Genomic DNA, 17,030 nt, shown 5'->3' with positions numbered 1-17,030 from the left:
CCTAATCAGTCCTTGTCTTTCCAAATATATTACATCCTGTCCCTCAGGATTCCAACAACTTGCCCGCCACTGACGTCAGGCTCACTGATCTATAGTTACCTGGCTTGTCCTTACCACCCTTCTTAAACAGTGGCACCACGTTAGCCAACCTCCAGTCTTCCGGCACCTCACCTGTGACTATCGATGATACAAATATCTCAGCAAGAGGCCCAGCAATCACTTCCCTAGCTTCCCACAGAGTTCTAGGTGTACCCTGATTAGGTCCTGGGGATTTATCCACTTTTATGCATTTCAAAACATTCAGCACTTCCTCCTCCATAATATGTACATTTTTCAAGATGTCACCATCTATTTCCTTACAGTCTATATCTTCCATATCCTTTTCAACAGTAAATACTGATGCAAAATACTTGTGTAGTATCTCCCCCACTTTCTGCAGCTCCACATAACGGCCGCCTTGCTAATCTTTGAGGGGCCCTATTCTCTCTCTAGTTACCCTTTTGTCCTTAATGTAACCCTTTGGATTCTCCTTAATTTTATTTGCCAAAGCTATTTCATGTCCCCTTTTTGCCCTCCTGATTTCCCTCTTAAGTACACTCCTACTGCCTTTATACATTCATTGATCACCTGGATAAAGTCATGTGGCTTCATCATCGGCCTCTTTCCTGGAAGGTAGCTGGAAGAGTTAAAATTGAGTAAAACTGCATTAAAGGGCTTAATGGACCTATAGAAGGAATAGACTCATGGAAAAAAGGGACTTCTTCACTTTGAGATTTCATGAATTAATGCATCGGTGTAGACAACTGCGTAAATACATAACAATTTCAACAGAGTGAGCAGGCCAGGGAGGAAGGTCTTTTGACAACTTGACAGAGCTAAGGTATGTAGTAGGATTAATAAAAGAAAACAAAATGATCAGAAAAGAGAATATACATCATTAAGCTTTCCGATTACAATTGCCAATGAACAAATAATATTTACAAATATTTGTTGTGGCACAGACTACATCAATTATGCAACATATTTCAAAGGATATAAAATCATTTTGACTTTCAGTACATTGTGCAGCTTTGCCTATTAGTGTTAAAAAGGATATCATAAATCTACACCAGTGGAAGCATTTTAAAAAACTTTCATGTTTATGAAATAATGCTCACAATGTCAAATGAGTATGTTCAATTTCCTCCTTCATTCCATTAAATTGATTTTCAGATTGTAAAAGATAAATTAAAATCTTCAAGAGCATATTTATCTCAAAGAAGCAGTAAATAAGCTCAAACATGTTCAGTGAAGGAACTTCAGCAGTAGTTTATGGAAGCAAATCAAAGAAAGGGAAACTAGTCTCTTCATAACAGAGCACAAATGCTAACTCATTAACCAAACTTATTTATACATCCTGTCTTTTACTGTTAATACAGACATCACTGGGCTATGTATGTCCTCAAGTCAATATATAGTTGCTCAATTTGCCATCAATGTCACTCTAAAGCCAGTCACTAAGAAAATGTCCAGTGGGTGCAACAAGCTTTCCAAATTTCCTATGCCCACTGAAGGAGGCCTGATGTTTGGAACATGCCTGAGATTAGGATGTCAGTGTGCAAATAAAACTTCAACTCTGTGTCACTCCATCACACCACCATGACGGCTCAAGCCACTGCTGAAGGCAAATTTTTACAATCATCTTTTTTCATTTACAAAATATGGAAAAATGAATAAAATCCTAGAATTGCAATTCCAAAATACCAATTAGAATTTGAAATATCAGTTACCAGAAACTATAAGTTCTAATTGTAGATGAATGGAAATGTGGAATTCCGCCACCTCCAGACAGACCCCACCACCAAGGATATATTTCCCACCCCTCCCCTATCAGCGTTCTGGAAAGACCACTTCCTCCGCGACTCCTTCGTCAGGTCCACATCCCCACCAACCCAACCTCCACTCCCGGCACCTTCCCCTGCAACTGCAAGAAATGCAAAACTTGCGCCCACACCTCCCCCCTCACTTCCCTCCAAGGCCCCAAGGGATCCTTCCATATCCGTCACAAATTCACCTGCACCTCCACTGACATCATTTACTGCATCCGCTGCACCCGATGTGGCTTCCTCTACATTGGAGACACAGGCCGCCTACTTGCGGAACGTTTCAGAGAACACCTCTGGGACACCCGCACCAACCAACCCAACTGCCCCGTGACTGAACACTTTAACTCCCCCTCCCACTCCGCCAAGGACATGTAGGTGTTTGGCCTCCTCCATCGCCAGACCATGGTAACACGACACCTGGAGGAAGAGCACCTCATCTTCCGCCTAGGAACCCTCCAACTACAAGGGATGAATACAGATTTCTCCAGTTTCCTCATTTCCCCTCCCTCCACCTTATCTCAGTCCCAACCCTCAGACTCCAGCTTCTTGACCTGCAAACTTCTTCCCGACCTCTCCGTCCTATCACCCTCACCTTAACCTCCTTCCACCTATCGCATTCCCACGCCCCTCCCCCAAGTCCCTCCTCCCTACCTTTTATCTTAGCCTGCTTGGCACACCCTCCTCATTCCTGATGAAGGGCTTATGCCCGAAACGTCGATTCTCCTGGTCCTTGGATGCTGCCTGACCTGTTGCGCTTTTCCAGCAACACATTTTTCAGCTCTGGTATCCAGCATCTGCAGTCCTCACTTTCTCCTACAATCCCCTAAACTCTGGTATACTCCTTCAACTGTGAATGTACTCAGTTGTAAAAGTGTACCTGCTAATTCTGTGCGGGCAGTTTAAGTATTTTGGAGTTCAATTTATGTCTGCCAAACTGGTACACACAAAAGTGCCCCAACTGTAAAACAGCACAATGTATTGGGCATTCTTAAATGAGTGTTTATTTTAAATTTAATCTGAAAGCTTAGCATAAAAAGGAGCAAAATGTTATGTCATCAGCACTAACCTATCAGAACTATGCTCTGGATTGAGAATGATAAAGTGACATTTAGAAACACTAAAATGAAACAAAAAAGTTCTGAAGTTGGGGGGGGGGGGGGGTCGTCACTGGACCTGAAACGTTAAATCTGTTTCTCTCTTCACAAATGCTACCAGACCTAATGAGTTTCTCTAGTAATTTATATTTTTGTTTGCTTCAGAAACAATTTGACATCCATTAAAAACAGATAAAATCCTTTGTTTTTGCTGTCCTTTTTCCACCTCCTCTGAAGATATTAACAGATAATGCAATCATACTCCAGTGCCCCTTCATAACTGGTTGATATAGACATTACTGATATTGGAACAATACTTGCTTTGTCAGCATGTTAATCAAATAGCAGATTTTCAACCAAGGAATTTCTTGGAATGAGGGGAATGAAGGCTAGCTAAATTTCCTCCCTGTATTGAAAAAGAAATCCCAGCCAAATTAAGTCAAGCTGAGAACAACAGAGGAAGAGGAAATTGAAGTGTCACTTGCCCGATTGAGTGTGGGGGGTGGGAGATGTAAAATTCCTTCTCTGCTGAACTTCCTCCCTCCCTATCCCCTGGAAATTAAATGTTGCTGACCTAATTTCCATACCCATAGAAAACCCTCCAGTGTCATAACTTAGTGATAGTCCAAGTGAGAGAGCCCTGACAGAAAATTTAACTGTACCACTGAGCACAATATAGACAAGCTTAAGATTGCATTCACTCAACTTCCAATATTTCTGCTTTACAACAGTGATCGCTGGATTGTATTCAGGATTGGAAGACCCTTATTAGTTATTCATCTCTCATATCCTAAGCCACTGAGTTAAAAAAAAAGTTGCTGAAACATTATTAATGGAAAGAACTATAATTTTATGCAAATCACAAAGTTACCAATTGAGCCCACTTGCCAGGTAAAATAAATTTCAAAATGATTTCAAAAGACACAGAAATTATAGCAAAAGTTTAGTATGGTGTAACTCTGAAATGATATATTGAAAAAGACCTGGATTGTAGTTCTGTACTTGCAACAGACATAGACACACAGACACTCTTGCAGAACACATGCACACTCCTACAGACACACACACTCATGCAGACCCTCTCTCATACACAAGCTCTCTCTCATACACTCCCACACTCTCACGCACACACGCTCTCACGCACACACCCTCTCACAGATCTATACCTCTTTACACTCACACACACACACACACACACACACACACACTTGTGGGGTGAATTTGTACTTACAGAATTACAATCCAGGTCTTTTTCAATACATAATTTCAGTTACATCACACTGTAAACTTTTGCTATAAATTCTGTGTCTTACGATCTTATACTCCACAAACACCTGATGACAGAGCAGTGCTCCAAAAGCTAGTGCTTCCAAATAAACCTGTTGGACTATAACCTGGTGTTGTGTGATTTTTAACTCTGTACAACCCAGTCCAACATCAGCATCTCCAAATCAAAATGATATCAACTGTGTCTTTAATCCTGGCTGCAGTGCAATTGATTTATAGCCTTCCATCATCCTTAATAGTGTTGGGGCTGAGATTGAAGTGAACTGTAACCCACATCATCAAGACCTGAAAATATTCAACATTGTGAGGAGTTTGTGGTAAACGAAGAGAATTGACAGACATCACAAACCACTGGTTAAAAATCACCAAATCACTTATTAAAAAGTAAAATTGACAATTACCAGAATCTTCTGATCCAAAATGAGGGATGATTGGAAATATGACAAATAACCAAACTCCAATGCATCCCTTCACAAAAACAAAATTTAAGCTATTCAGTCATCGAAACAGTGGGCACAATACTGCTCTCAATATTAACTGTTGTTTCCAGTGATTTTATTTAATCTTGGCTTTATTTCAGCACTTTTCAGTAATGTTGCTGCTGAACAACTGTCTTGCCTTACTAAGTGCCAATTGACTTAATTAACGTTTGCGTCGTGAAGAGTTATATAAAATCCTATACGGCAGGTAAGTTAGTAGAGCAAATTAAAATCCATGTCCTCATCTGAACATGCCCTGGACAATGACACTTATTACAATCCTGTTGTTCAAATGATATTGACCAAACCAGATGGTCCTGTCTGCTATGTTTGCATTGCAACACATTGTTTAAAAAAAACAATAAATCAAAATTCTCTGTGAGCAGAAATAGTTATGAGGGAATAAAGATGGATATTTTGGACATGTAAAACAGTGGCTGTGGAAATACACAGCACTTCTGCAGTATAGTTCCCATTCAATTCTGTGTAAGAAACATTTTTCTGTCTCTTCTGGCTGGGAGATTTGCATTTGAAATGTCAACATTTGATTTCAGCTTCCTCTGCAATGTTTTCCTAGCAGCCTCTGCTTAAAAAGAAATCTCAACAAGCTTTAAAGTTGACCTACCTCGTCTACCAGGGCTGCAAACTGGTCAAGGGGACAGTAAGCCAGGTCTCCGAACAGCAGGTTGGTCCTCATGGAGTCTGCCGTCAGTTTCTCTTTGTGTCTTTTGACGAAGAAAACAGCTTTGTTTTTGCTGAGGTTTGGAAAATGTAGACTGGGAACCAGGTGCCCTGCTGGGTTCAGGGACAGCACCAGCACCGTCTGCTCGCTGTTCTCCACAAACTCCTGGATCACAAGCCGGTGCTCCTCGGTGCCGGTGCATTTTTGCCAGCGCTCAGCTTTCAGCTTCAGAGCCTTCAGCACATAGTCCTGCAGGAACCCCCACCTCTGGTCAGAGCTGCTGTCCCCCATGGCTTCTCCAATTCCTACAGAGCTGCTGTGAAGAATGAGAGACGCGGGGTGAGGCCAGCCCTTAGCAACCGGATTGTTTGTAGGCTATATGCCGGAACAGGCGTGGGGCTTCATCTGGGAGAGAAAGTGGGCTGGACAGCACCAAACTTTCAGCTCCTCCCCACACCAGCCAGGAGACACGGTGGCAGTGACAACTACTGGAGAAAAGGGGGTGGAAGGCATCCCAGAGCAGACACAGGTGACGAGAGATCGAACATATGGTCAGAGCAGAGCTAAGAGTCGGAAGATATATATCTAAGAGGAAAGATTATGGGAATATGGAAAAGGGAGGGGAAGAGAACATGGAAAAAAAATGAAAATAATAAATGGGGGTGGGGGCGGCGACCAAGAACTTGGAAAAGAAAAACAAAAACACATTATTTTCTGGGGGCTTCACCTATTGAGTGCCCTGAGGACAAATTCTAATGTCCCCGCTCAACAACAAAACAAGTAGGTTTACCAATTCCCAATTAAACCACAGGTCGGGAGCAAATTACTCCAGATGCTGCAGTCTGCACTGAAAACATTTCCAGTCCAAATGACTCTTCAGAGCTCTGAAGTAATCTAGACACAAAACGCAAGCTTGCTTTCTCTCAATGGATGCTGCCTGACCCACTGTGAACACCAGCATTTGAGGTCTTCAGTAAACTACAGGTCACCCCTTCTCCTTGGATGTAATCCACCCACCACAACAACATGGGCACAACTCTTCTCGATAGCTGTGATGCCAGTTGTGTCTGGTGTGTCAATAAAACGTAAAGTTCACCATCACTTTAAAAACTATCCAAGTGATTACTTTCAGCCAGGAATGAACAAGAAAGAATTCTGGTCTGCACAGCACAAGTAACACTAGACAATTCATGGGCAGAGTGCAGAATAGGAATTGATAAAAGGCTTATATACAAACAGTTGAGTGTGGGGAACTTTGAACAATATTATTTTGCGAGTTCATGGCACATAACTAGTGACAATCCAGGAGGTGGTAAACCCAGCAGCTCAAAATTACTTAAAGTCATAGAGATGTACAGCACGGAAACAGACCTTTCGATCCAACTCACTGGACTCTAATAAAAGCAAAACTACGGTTGATGTTTCAAATCTGAAATTAAAAACTCAGTGTTAGAAAACCTCAGCAGCTCTGGGAGCATCTGTGAAAAGAGAAAATCATATTGAACTGTTAAATCTGTTTCTCGCTCAATAGATGCTACCAAATCGATTGAGGTTTTGCAACACTTTCTTAAAATATATAAATTCATGGGATGTGGGCATTGCTGGCAAGGTCAACATGTGATGCACATTCCTAATTGCCCTTGAACTGAATTGCTTGCGAGCCAATTGCACAGCACAGTTGAGAGTCAACCAAATTGTTGTAGTTCTGGAGGCCAAACCAGGTACAGACTGCAGATTTCTCTCTGAGGGATTATAGTGAATCAGATGGATGCTTCCAAAATGTTTAGGGGAAAGCATAAGTGACAGTAGACAATTCATATTTCAGATCTTCAGCATCTGCATTATTGTACAATTAGAAGATAATTTCATGGTGACTATGACTATGAACAACAGCTCGATAATTGAAGATTTATTAATTGAATTTAAATACCACTATCTGTTATGAGTAGAACTTGAACCTTCATGCCTAAGGCATTAGTTTGATCCTATGGATCAAAGCGCAGTGACCACCATCTCCTGATTCTATTCCAGCATAAGCCGTTGTGCACATCCCCTTCAACCAGCGACAAATTTACACAAATTTCCTGGATATATAATTAATAAAAACCACAGCAAACTAAGAGATGAAAACAATTGTTATGAAGTAACAATTACCCAATCAATTGTTTCTGGGTTTATTCGTTGGTCAATTGTCTTGGAATTGCTCTCAACTTTTCAAAAGATCCTCTAAAAATCAAGATGACCCTGTATTCATTGAATGTATTTTGTTTTAAGAATGAAAACTAATCTTAGAAATATATTTACAATGGAAGAGCATAATATTTTTGTGAAAATTAGCTTCAAAATACATTTGACACTGGATCCACAATGTTGTGTGCAAAAGCATCAACTTTTATGGGATTTGGAAGTAAATGCATTTACTTCCAGTTTTAAATATTGCACAGATTACATGGATAGTTTCTTTTTGTATCTTGTCCTGCTTTCATCCCATGAGCAGAGTGGAATTTATTAGGAGGCAGGCATTTATGCAAACTGGGAGAAGGACACAATTTGCACCGGTGTCTGTTGCACTATTCAATTAGATTACAGCTAATTTGTTTGTGTTTCTATCTCCACATTCCTACCAACTCCTGAGAATCTTTGATTCCCTTGCCTAACAAAAATCCATCTTTCTATGTCTTAAAAATATTCAATAACCTTTACCAACATGCAAGGCTAACATCCAAAGTCTCTCAGCCTCAAAGAAAAAATGTTTTCCCTCAGCTCAGTCCAAAAAGGAAAACCTTTAACCTTTGAATGCTGGACTCACCCATACAAGCAAACATCATTTCCACACCCATCTTGTCAAGACAGTTCAGGATCAAATCAAGTCATTCCTCACTCTCCAAAACCCCAGTGAAAACATGCCCAGTCTGTAAACCCGGATTCTTGTAAGACAATTTTTGTTCACTCAGGTATCAATCTAATGAACCAACAAATTTATATTTGTTAATAAAGGAGACAAAAACGGTGCACAGTAAGTGATGCAGTCTTACCAATGCCCTGTATAACTAAACCAAAACATCCTTTTGTTTATGTTCAATTCCTCTTGTAATAAAACATTCTATTAGCTTTCTTGATTACTTGCTGCACCTGCAGAACATTTTTGTAACTCATTCTAGAGTACCTTGGAATTCTACAACCAACCATTCTCCATTGACATAATACTCTCTTCACTTTAGCAGCAAGAATAATGATGTAATTATACATTTTCCCACATTATACTCCATCTATTCAAACTAAATATATTGGTCTGCATCCATGTGTCTTCTTCACAACATACCTCACTGACAAGTTTAGCTACCGTGCCTTGGGATATGGGCCAAGTGCTAGCAAATGGGACTGGATTAATTGGGGATATCTGATTGGCATGGATGAGTTGGACTGAATAGTCTGTTTCCATACTGTACATACCTACAACTCTCATTGATATAAGTTGTAAAAAGCAGAGAATCGATTCAGACCCCTGTGGGACCCCAGTTGGCACATCTTACTAATCAAGGAAAGACCCATTTATATATGTGCTGTTTTCTGTCAGCCAGCTAATCATCTATCTATACTGGGATGCTACTCACTACATGATGTGTTTCTACTTTGTGCAGTAACCTTTCACATAGCACCATATCAAATGCCTTCTGGAAATCCAGGTACAGTATAGCAATGGGCTGCCCTTTATCCAGAGTATGTTATTCCTTCAAGTAATTCCTATAAAGTGGTTAAACATTACCTTTCAATAAAAAAAACTCGTTGATGTTGATTTTGGATGAGTCAAATTCCACTGTGAAACCTGGTTTGGTCAGACCCAAGTTTTATTTTCTCCAATGATGTCTTCCTGATTAACTTGAAATTTTCTAAACAGCCAACTATAAGCTCCTTAATAATCAATAATGTGATCTACCACATATCTCTGCATGGAATCTTGATGTCTTCATTCCCTTTTTGAGATAGCCACAGATGATGGGTCCTGGTAGGAACATACTTAGTCTGAAATATTTCCTGAAAAGTATGCTGCTACTTCTTAACAATCTGTCTCTTAGGATCCCAGTTCTTTTCAACTCGTTCAACTTTCTGGCCCATGTAGTTGCCCTCATTTAGGTTTTAAATACTCGCCTTGGACCCAATCCTCTCCCTTGGAATTTTACATTCAAATTAATCCCATTGTGGCTACAGCTGGAGAGAGGTGGACTTTATGATGATGTCTCTTTACACAAGTCTAATTTAACCTGCTCTCCGGTTGATTCCAGAAGGTGCTGCTCCAAGAAGTTATCTTGAAAGCATTATATGAACTCATCATCCAAGCTATTATTGTCAACCTGATTATTCCAGTTAATGGTCCCATTTTATCTAAGTGTAACAATAAATACATCACAACATAGCTCAAATTTCTCAGCTATTCATTATAACCATTAAAACAATCTAGAGTATCCTAGACTCATCAGCAGTAGCAAGCAGAGTTCCCTTGGAATCAAATCACATTGCATCCAAAACAGCAAACCCATCGTATTTTCCAAATATTACAAACCATTAGAAGTTTCAACAATAAGAGAAATTATTTACATTACGATACCATTTGATATTGATACTGGACCAGTTGGATTTCAAAGTGAAAACTGACTTGATATGATCTAAGTTTTGTTTTTGCAAATTGGTTACCATGCAGGTCAACAAAATTCACTGTAAGCCACACAACTGCATAGAATGTGTCTGCATGCCAATCCATATGCAAATTGGTCTGGTTCCAGTTTTGGAAGTCACTATCAATTTTGGTCCTTGGAGGTCCACATAGTGGCAGGAAACATTAGACAGAATGTAGATGGACAGTCACTGAGAATAATCACAAGTGGCTTCCACTGCTCGTTTGTTAAAAATACATAAGTTTAAAAATAGATGAGGAAGCCTAACATCTGTGGTGGGAAAGTTACTTGACAAAATTCTGAGATAAGTGTACAAACATTGGAAACACAGGGTTTGATTATAAGTAGTCAGCATGGCTTTGTGTGTGGGAGATCATGCCTCTCAAATCTGTTCGACTTCTTTGATGAAGTCACCAAGAAGGTTGACGAGGGTGGGGAAGTAGATGTAGTCTATATGGATTTCAGGATAAGGCCTTGAATAAGGTTGCACGTGTTAGACTGCTCTGGGAGATTAGATCACATGGAATCCAGGGCGAGCTGGCAAATTGGGTACACAATTGGTATGAAACAGAGGGTAATAGTGGAAGGATGCTTGCTGGACTGGAGACCTGTGACTACTGGAGTGACTCAGGGGTCGGTGTTGGGTCCATTACTGTCTGTTATCTTTTATCAATGATATGGATGAGAATGTACAAGACATGATTAGTAAGTTTGCAGATGATACTAAAAGAGGCAATATCACGGATAGTGAGGAAGTTTATCAGCTGGGGAAGTGGGCTGAGAAATAGCAAATGGCATTTAATGTAGATAAATGTGAGGTCTTACATTTTGGAAAGTCAAATCAAGGTAGGAATTTCATGGTGAATGGTAGGGCCTTGAGGAGTGTAGTTTAACAAAGGGATCTTGGAGTTCAGGTTCACAGTTCTCAAAGTGGAGTCACAGGTAGACAGGGCAGTGGAGGCAGTTTTTGGCAACTGGCCTTCATCAGTCAGGGTACGGAGTCTCGAAGTTGGGAAGTTATATTGCAGTTATACAGGATGTTGGTTGGGCCACACTTGGGGTATTGTGTTCAGTTTTGGTCACCTTGTTACAAAAAGGATGTTATTAAATTGGAAAAAGTGCAGAAGAAATTCACAAGAAAGTTGCCTGGGCTCAATGGTCTGAGTTATAGGGATGGTTGAACAAGCTAGGATGGTTTTCTTTAGAGAGTAGGAGACTCTTATAGAAGAGTGCAAGATCATGAGAGGCATGGATAGGGTGAATGCACTCAGTCTTTTTCTCAAGGTTGGGGAGTAGAGGACCAGAGGGAATCAGTTTAAGGTTAGAGGCAAAGAATAAAATGGAACTTGAGGGCAACTTTTTTTTTTAAAAGCAGAGGATGGCACACTTAGAATGAGCTGCCAGCAGAAGTGGTTGAGGTGGGTACATTAACAACATTTAAAAGGCATTTGGGTAAATACATGGATAGGAAAGGATCAGAAGGATATGAGCCAAGCGCAGGAAAATGGGGTTTGCTTGGATTGACATTTTAATTGGCATGGACCAGTTTGGGCCAAAGAGCCTGTCTCCGTGCTGTAGGACCCTAAGTTTACCTCATTAAAAATAGGGGAAACATAGCTTTAAAAGACAATGAGGAAAAATATATTCATAAGCAGCAAATGATTCAATGTTTTTTTCCCATCATTATATTTTTCAAACGCACAATCCCAGTGAAGTTTTACTCCTTCCTTCATGCTTTAATTTTTAAAATAAAACATTGACAAGGCCATAAGCGTTTCCTTTCAGCATATTTCTGCAAATGCACTAGATGAGGTTTGCTGTTTCTCGGAGTCACAGACAGGTGCCCTCACAGAACTCTAAGATAGTCATAGTTTTTTTGTCAGTCTCCCAGATTACTGAGGTTGCTGAGCAGCACATCTTTAGGTATGGATCTTTTGTGAACGGAGCCTGTTTCTGGCTTCTTTGCTGGACTGCAAAAGCTCAATTTGATAATCACTTCAGCAATGGTCTCACCTGGTAGCTTGTCTGGTCATTTAGCTTAAGTCAAAGGACTTCTTGCAAAAGGATGTTTTGACCAAATGCATTTATGACTCATATCCTTCAAACCATGTCACCTTCACAACAAAAATGACAAAAACATTTTAGCATCTACTTTTGAAGCAAAGTTTCCAGAGAATACTTTAAAAAGTTCCTAAAGTGTAATGAAATTGAAGCTAAAAAGCTTAACTTCACGTGGAACGAATAGGACAGAAATAATCCATTCAGCCCAATTAATACCTGCTGGAATTTGTGCTCTGCCTGAGATTTTTTCTTTATCGTTTTTATTTCACCTAATCAGCATCACCTTTTCATTCCATTTTCTTTAGTGTTTATTCATGCATCCCTGTTATTTACCTCAACTATCCTGCGTGGTAGCAAACTACATATTTTAAATAATGAGCAAAGTAATTTAGTCTTCAATTCCCTCTTGAATTTATTAATGATCACATTTCTATTTTTGATGTCTCTTGAACCTTCAGCCCCATGCATAGAAAAGGCTAACCAACATCTACCCTGTCAAGCTCTTTCAAATTGTAGTAACCCCCATCAGACTGTGTTCGAGAAGAATCGCAGCCTGGTCAATCTTTATCAATAGATCTGTTATATTTTTTCTAAATGGCTTTTGCATCTTCTGTGTGCCTCTAATTTATTTATAATAGTTTAGAGCTATGCAGTTTACCATTAAGTCAGAAGTCACACAACACCAGGTTATAGTCCAACAGGTTTATTTGAAATCACAAGCTTTCAGAGCGCTGCTCCTTCATCAGGTGAAGTCTTCACCTAACTAAGAAGCAGCACTCCGAAAGGTTGCGATTGCAGATAAACCCGTTGGACTGTAACCTGGTGTTGTGCGACGTCTGATTTTGTCCACCCTAGTCCAATACCAGCACCCCACATCACCATACCACAGATCCGCAAAAATTGAACAATGCATCTCTGCTTTTCAATTCTACCCCATCTAGAACTAAACCCAGTGCTTTATTTTTGTACTGAAATGGCTTCAATCCACTTGGTGGTATCTCCTCTGTCAACTAAAACCTTTTGGTCCTTTACTGCATTTTGAAGGTTATTTTTCATTGATGATGTGGCCTCCTTATGAGTTCATCAATTCCATGATTAAATCCACAAGCGGTCTGATACAGATTTCACTCAAAAGTGTATGTATCCTGTACACATAAAAAGACCAATTTCAATCAATAAAGCTTACGTTTAACGAGTGCTTCAATTCACTCATAATTCCCAATCACTTCATTGCAGAAGTGACGATACTTAAAAGTTTGGGAGTCGGAACCAATATGATCATGTATCCCTGCCATTTGTATGCATTGCAATTCAGAGAGAGGAGGAAAAGACCTATGTAAATGCCAACAGACTTCAGTGTATAAGACCTTGTCACCCAGTACCCAACTGTGGTGATACAATTCACTATTGGAACCACAATTTGGGAGTTAAATGGTGCACAAGGGTGACACTTCTTGAAGGAGAAAGTGAGGTCTGCAGATGCTGGAGATCAGAGCTGAAAATGTGTTGCTGGAAAAGCGCAGGTCAGGCAGCATCCAGGGAACAGGAGAATCGACGTTTCGGGCATAAGCCCTCCTGAAGAAGGGCTTATGCCCGAAACGTCGATTCTCCTGTTCCCTGGATGCTGCCTGACCTGCTGCGCTTTTCCAGCAACACATTTTCAGCTCTGACACTTCTTGAAGTCAAGGAAGAAGCACAGCTTGTACAAAAGAAATGATGGAATGACATAATTGATCAGTAAGTTCTGCAAATTTGCAGCACCCTATTCTAACTCCTCGAATTTGTTAGCCAATTTCACATGAACACACCATTATTTTCCAGTATGAGTCATTCCACTGAGTTCAACATTTTGCAATAATTTGTTGCATGTAATGAAAGTGAATTCATTTGTTAAGTATTAGAAATGCGTTTCTTAGGAGAACAAACAATTACAAGAAAACTTTGATAGCTTTCACTTTATTGTCTACAGGACACAAAATGCTACTGCTAAATCAGCTAAACATCACTGAAAACCCAAGCCAGGATCAAGTATATTTTTAAGCTGTTGTCTTGAAAGCCACACAGGAATTGTAGAAAGACATATTATAGTAGATGAGAACAGTAATGAGGAATTGGCAATTAAGTACTAAGTCAGCGATGCGCACATACTGGAAAAGAAGAAATCTCCGCCTCAGCCAATTCCTTTCAAGCCAGCCATAGAGTGGTCTAATAAAGCGGTGTGACATATCAATCTCCTTTCCTTTCCACATTTTAATGAGAAAATCCGTTTTTCTCAAGAGCAAAGGTAGGAGGCGAGAATTTCTTGTTCAGCAATCATTCTCTGCGTTCTTCCATTAGCATCCTTACAAATCCACTGGAGCTAACTATTTATCAACTAGAAATCTCTTGGTGGTCACACTCCTTCTCACTTCTACACCTTCTACTCAAGTCCCCTTGCACGTCTTCGTTCTCCTGTGCTTACCTTCAATCCCACCCATATTTGGTAACAGTGCAGTCACAACTCAAAGTTTCCCAGGCACTTTTTCCCCAAAACCCCTTGGAACGTGAACTCCAAAGCAAAACTTTTTGCCTCTAAACTGCTTACACACCTGGAAGCCAATTGTCTTCCAGGATGTTGCAAACAACTGTAGGCCTAATCTGTTCAACTCTCAACCCAATATTTTACCACTTTTATAGTTAACTGACCAGAAACTGACAGGAAAACATTAAAGGAATATCTATACAATTGTTTGTTTCTTAGAAACGCTTAATGAACCATCAGTCTCAGCTGCTGGCTGGCTGGCCGATTATTACCCACTTTTTCAGTTTATTTCAGATATTCTATCTTTGTAGTTTTATCGTTCATATACCTTCTAGCATACAGTGTAATGATGCTGAAAAGGTAATCCTTTGCTCTGTTATGAGTGAAAAATGGACACAGGTTAGACCAAATAGACCCATAATTCAGGAAAAAGGGATGGACATCAGGAAAATGGAAAATAGTTCAAATGTTTGATTTTAAAATTCAATTAACAGATTATAGTTCTGAAGTCTACACAAAAAAAAAAACAATTTTATGACCAATACTTTGCAATGGATTAGCAAAAAGACTAAGTGCCAAACATTCTAAAACTAAAAATAATTAAAACTAAATATTTTTTGTCTGTGTCATACTTCCTTTCACCGTAACCAAAACATCAACATTACAACATTCCATAGCTTGAGTCTAGTTAAGATATCCATCAAAAAGCTGCATTATTGTACCCATTTCCAACTGCTAAATTCCAATTAATTGCTAAAAAAGAAAAATTACCAATCTACACATTTTGCTTGTTATTTTATTCCTTGGATTTACCTTCAACTTCCCAAACAAAAGTAATAACTTTAATCTAAAATTAACAATACTTTAAATGAAAACAAACAATGTTTACTTATACACACTCTAGTAATCGTCTTTAAAATACTTGGGCTGGAGATCAGGTTCCGAAAATACACAAAGTCAGGATGATTGACAGGCCACATTCCCAGTCAGACAGGAAAGAATATGGAAAAGATAGGTTTGAGCCAAAATAGTTTCTTCAACACCTTCTTCCAAATCCTGACCTAGAACAAAGGTTAGGTATGTACGTGAACACCAGTACCTGGAAGTTACCATCTTGAACCGCACACACCATCGTGACTCGGAAATATAATTGCCAATTCTTCACTGTCACTGCATCAAAATCCTGAACTGCCTTCTGAACAAAAGTGCACCTAAACCACACAAACTGCAGGATTTCACGGTGGGCACTCAACCACCTTAAATAGCAACTAAGGGTGGGCAACAAATGTTGGTATAGCCAGCAACACACATCCCAGGAAAAAAATAAAAATGGCCTGGTTCAATCTTGATGCTGTGGTGAGGGGACAGGAAGGACTCATCCTCCACCTGACCCACAGGCTGTGCTGTAAGGTCACTCCTGCTCTCAGAAACTGCTGGGTTGTTCTCAGGGCCTGAGAAACCCTGCCTGCCAAAGTCAGTGCTGTAGAGCAGAGTAAACAAACTGCCAACCTCATTCACACAGTCAAAATTGACAACTCATTCCCTGGTGTGAGTTAATCTGCCCACCTCTGTTTTGCTGCTTTTAAACCCATATACAGGTTAGGAGCAGGGTTTAGAGTTTTGTCTTCAAAAAAAAAAATCAGTGGCCTGGCATCCAAAACTACTAGTTTTGGTTGATAAACTTCAAGTTGTACAAACATTTGGACCAGTTTTAACTATTTGTACTTTAGTTTTAGTATAGCATTGTAGAACATGACCGAAACCAATTGTTAATGTATAAATTCCCTCAACTGAAGTACTGCATTTTTCAGGCGAAAGTGAGGACTGCAGATACTGGAGATCAGAGTCAAGATTAGATTGGTGCTGGAAAATCACAGCAGGTCAGGCAGCATCCGAGGAGCAGGGAAATCGACGTTTCGGGTAGGAGCCCTTCATCGGGAAGACCTTCCTGATGAAGGGCTCCTGCCCGAAATATTGATTTTCCTGCTCCTCGGATGCTGCCTGACCTGCTGTGCTTTTCCAGCACCACTCTAATCTTGACTACTGCATTTATCAGGCAACCTAGTTAACCGATCAGGACTAATATCAAGCACCAGACCTTTGCTTGGGGTAAATGCATCACCAGGGCTATTGATCCAAAATACCTACAGTCAGACCAAGCATTTTAATTATTCTGTTTTGATAACTATTAACCAGAATTAAGGTTTATGGACTCGCTTAACTGTTCTAGTAAAATGAGATAACATACCGTTACTAATGTCAGCTTTGAATATAAATGAAAAAGGTAAATTTAATTTTAGATAAGCAGAGTGCAGCACTTTAGTTCATCCTCATGCAAATTATTGAAGATCAAGGAGATTCAAAGTTA

At 39.9% G+C, this 17,030-nt stretch overlaps 1 protein-coding gene across 1 annotated transcript in view; it reads right to left on the bottom strand.

The window, feature by feature from the left end:
* Window positions 1-5,698, bottom strand: part of LOC122562034 (dynein axonemal heavy chain 9-like) — a 508,505-nt gene extending 502,807 nt beyond the window's left edge. The window contains exon 1 of the mRNA XM_043714478.1: window positions 5,351-5,698. Within this exon, the coding sequence (XP_043570413.1) occupies window positions 5,351-5,698 (348 nt within the window). The remainder of the gene's footprint in view (window positions 1-5,350) is intronic.
* Between the last annotated feature and the right edge of the window lie 11,332 nt (window positions 5,699-17,030).

This window comes from Chiloscyllium plagiosum, chromosome 24 (assembly GCF_004010195.1).
Source record: "Chiloscyllium plagiosum isolate BGI_BamShark_2017 chromosome 24, ASM401019v2, whole genome shotgun sequence".
NCBI lineage: Eukaryota > Metazoa > Chordata > Chondrichthyes > Orectolobiformes > Hemiscylliidae > Chiloscyllium > Chiloscyllium plagiosum.
The sequence above is the reverse complement of the archived record's forward strand: the minus strand, read 5'-3'. Positions and strand labels throughout refer to the sequence as shown.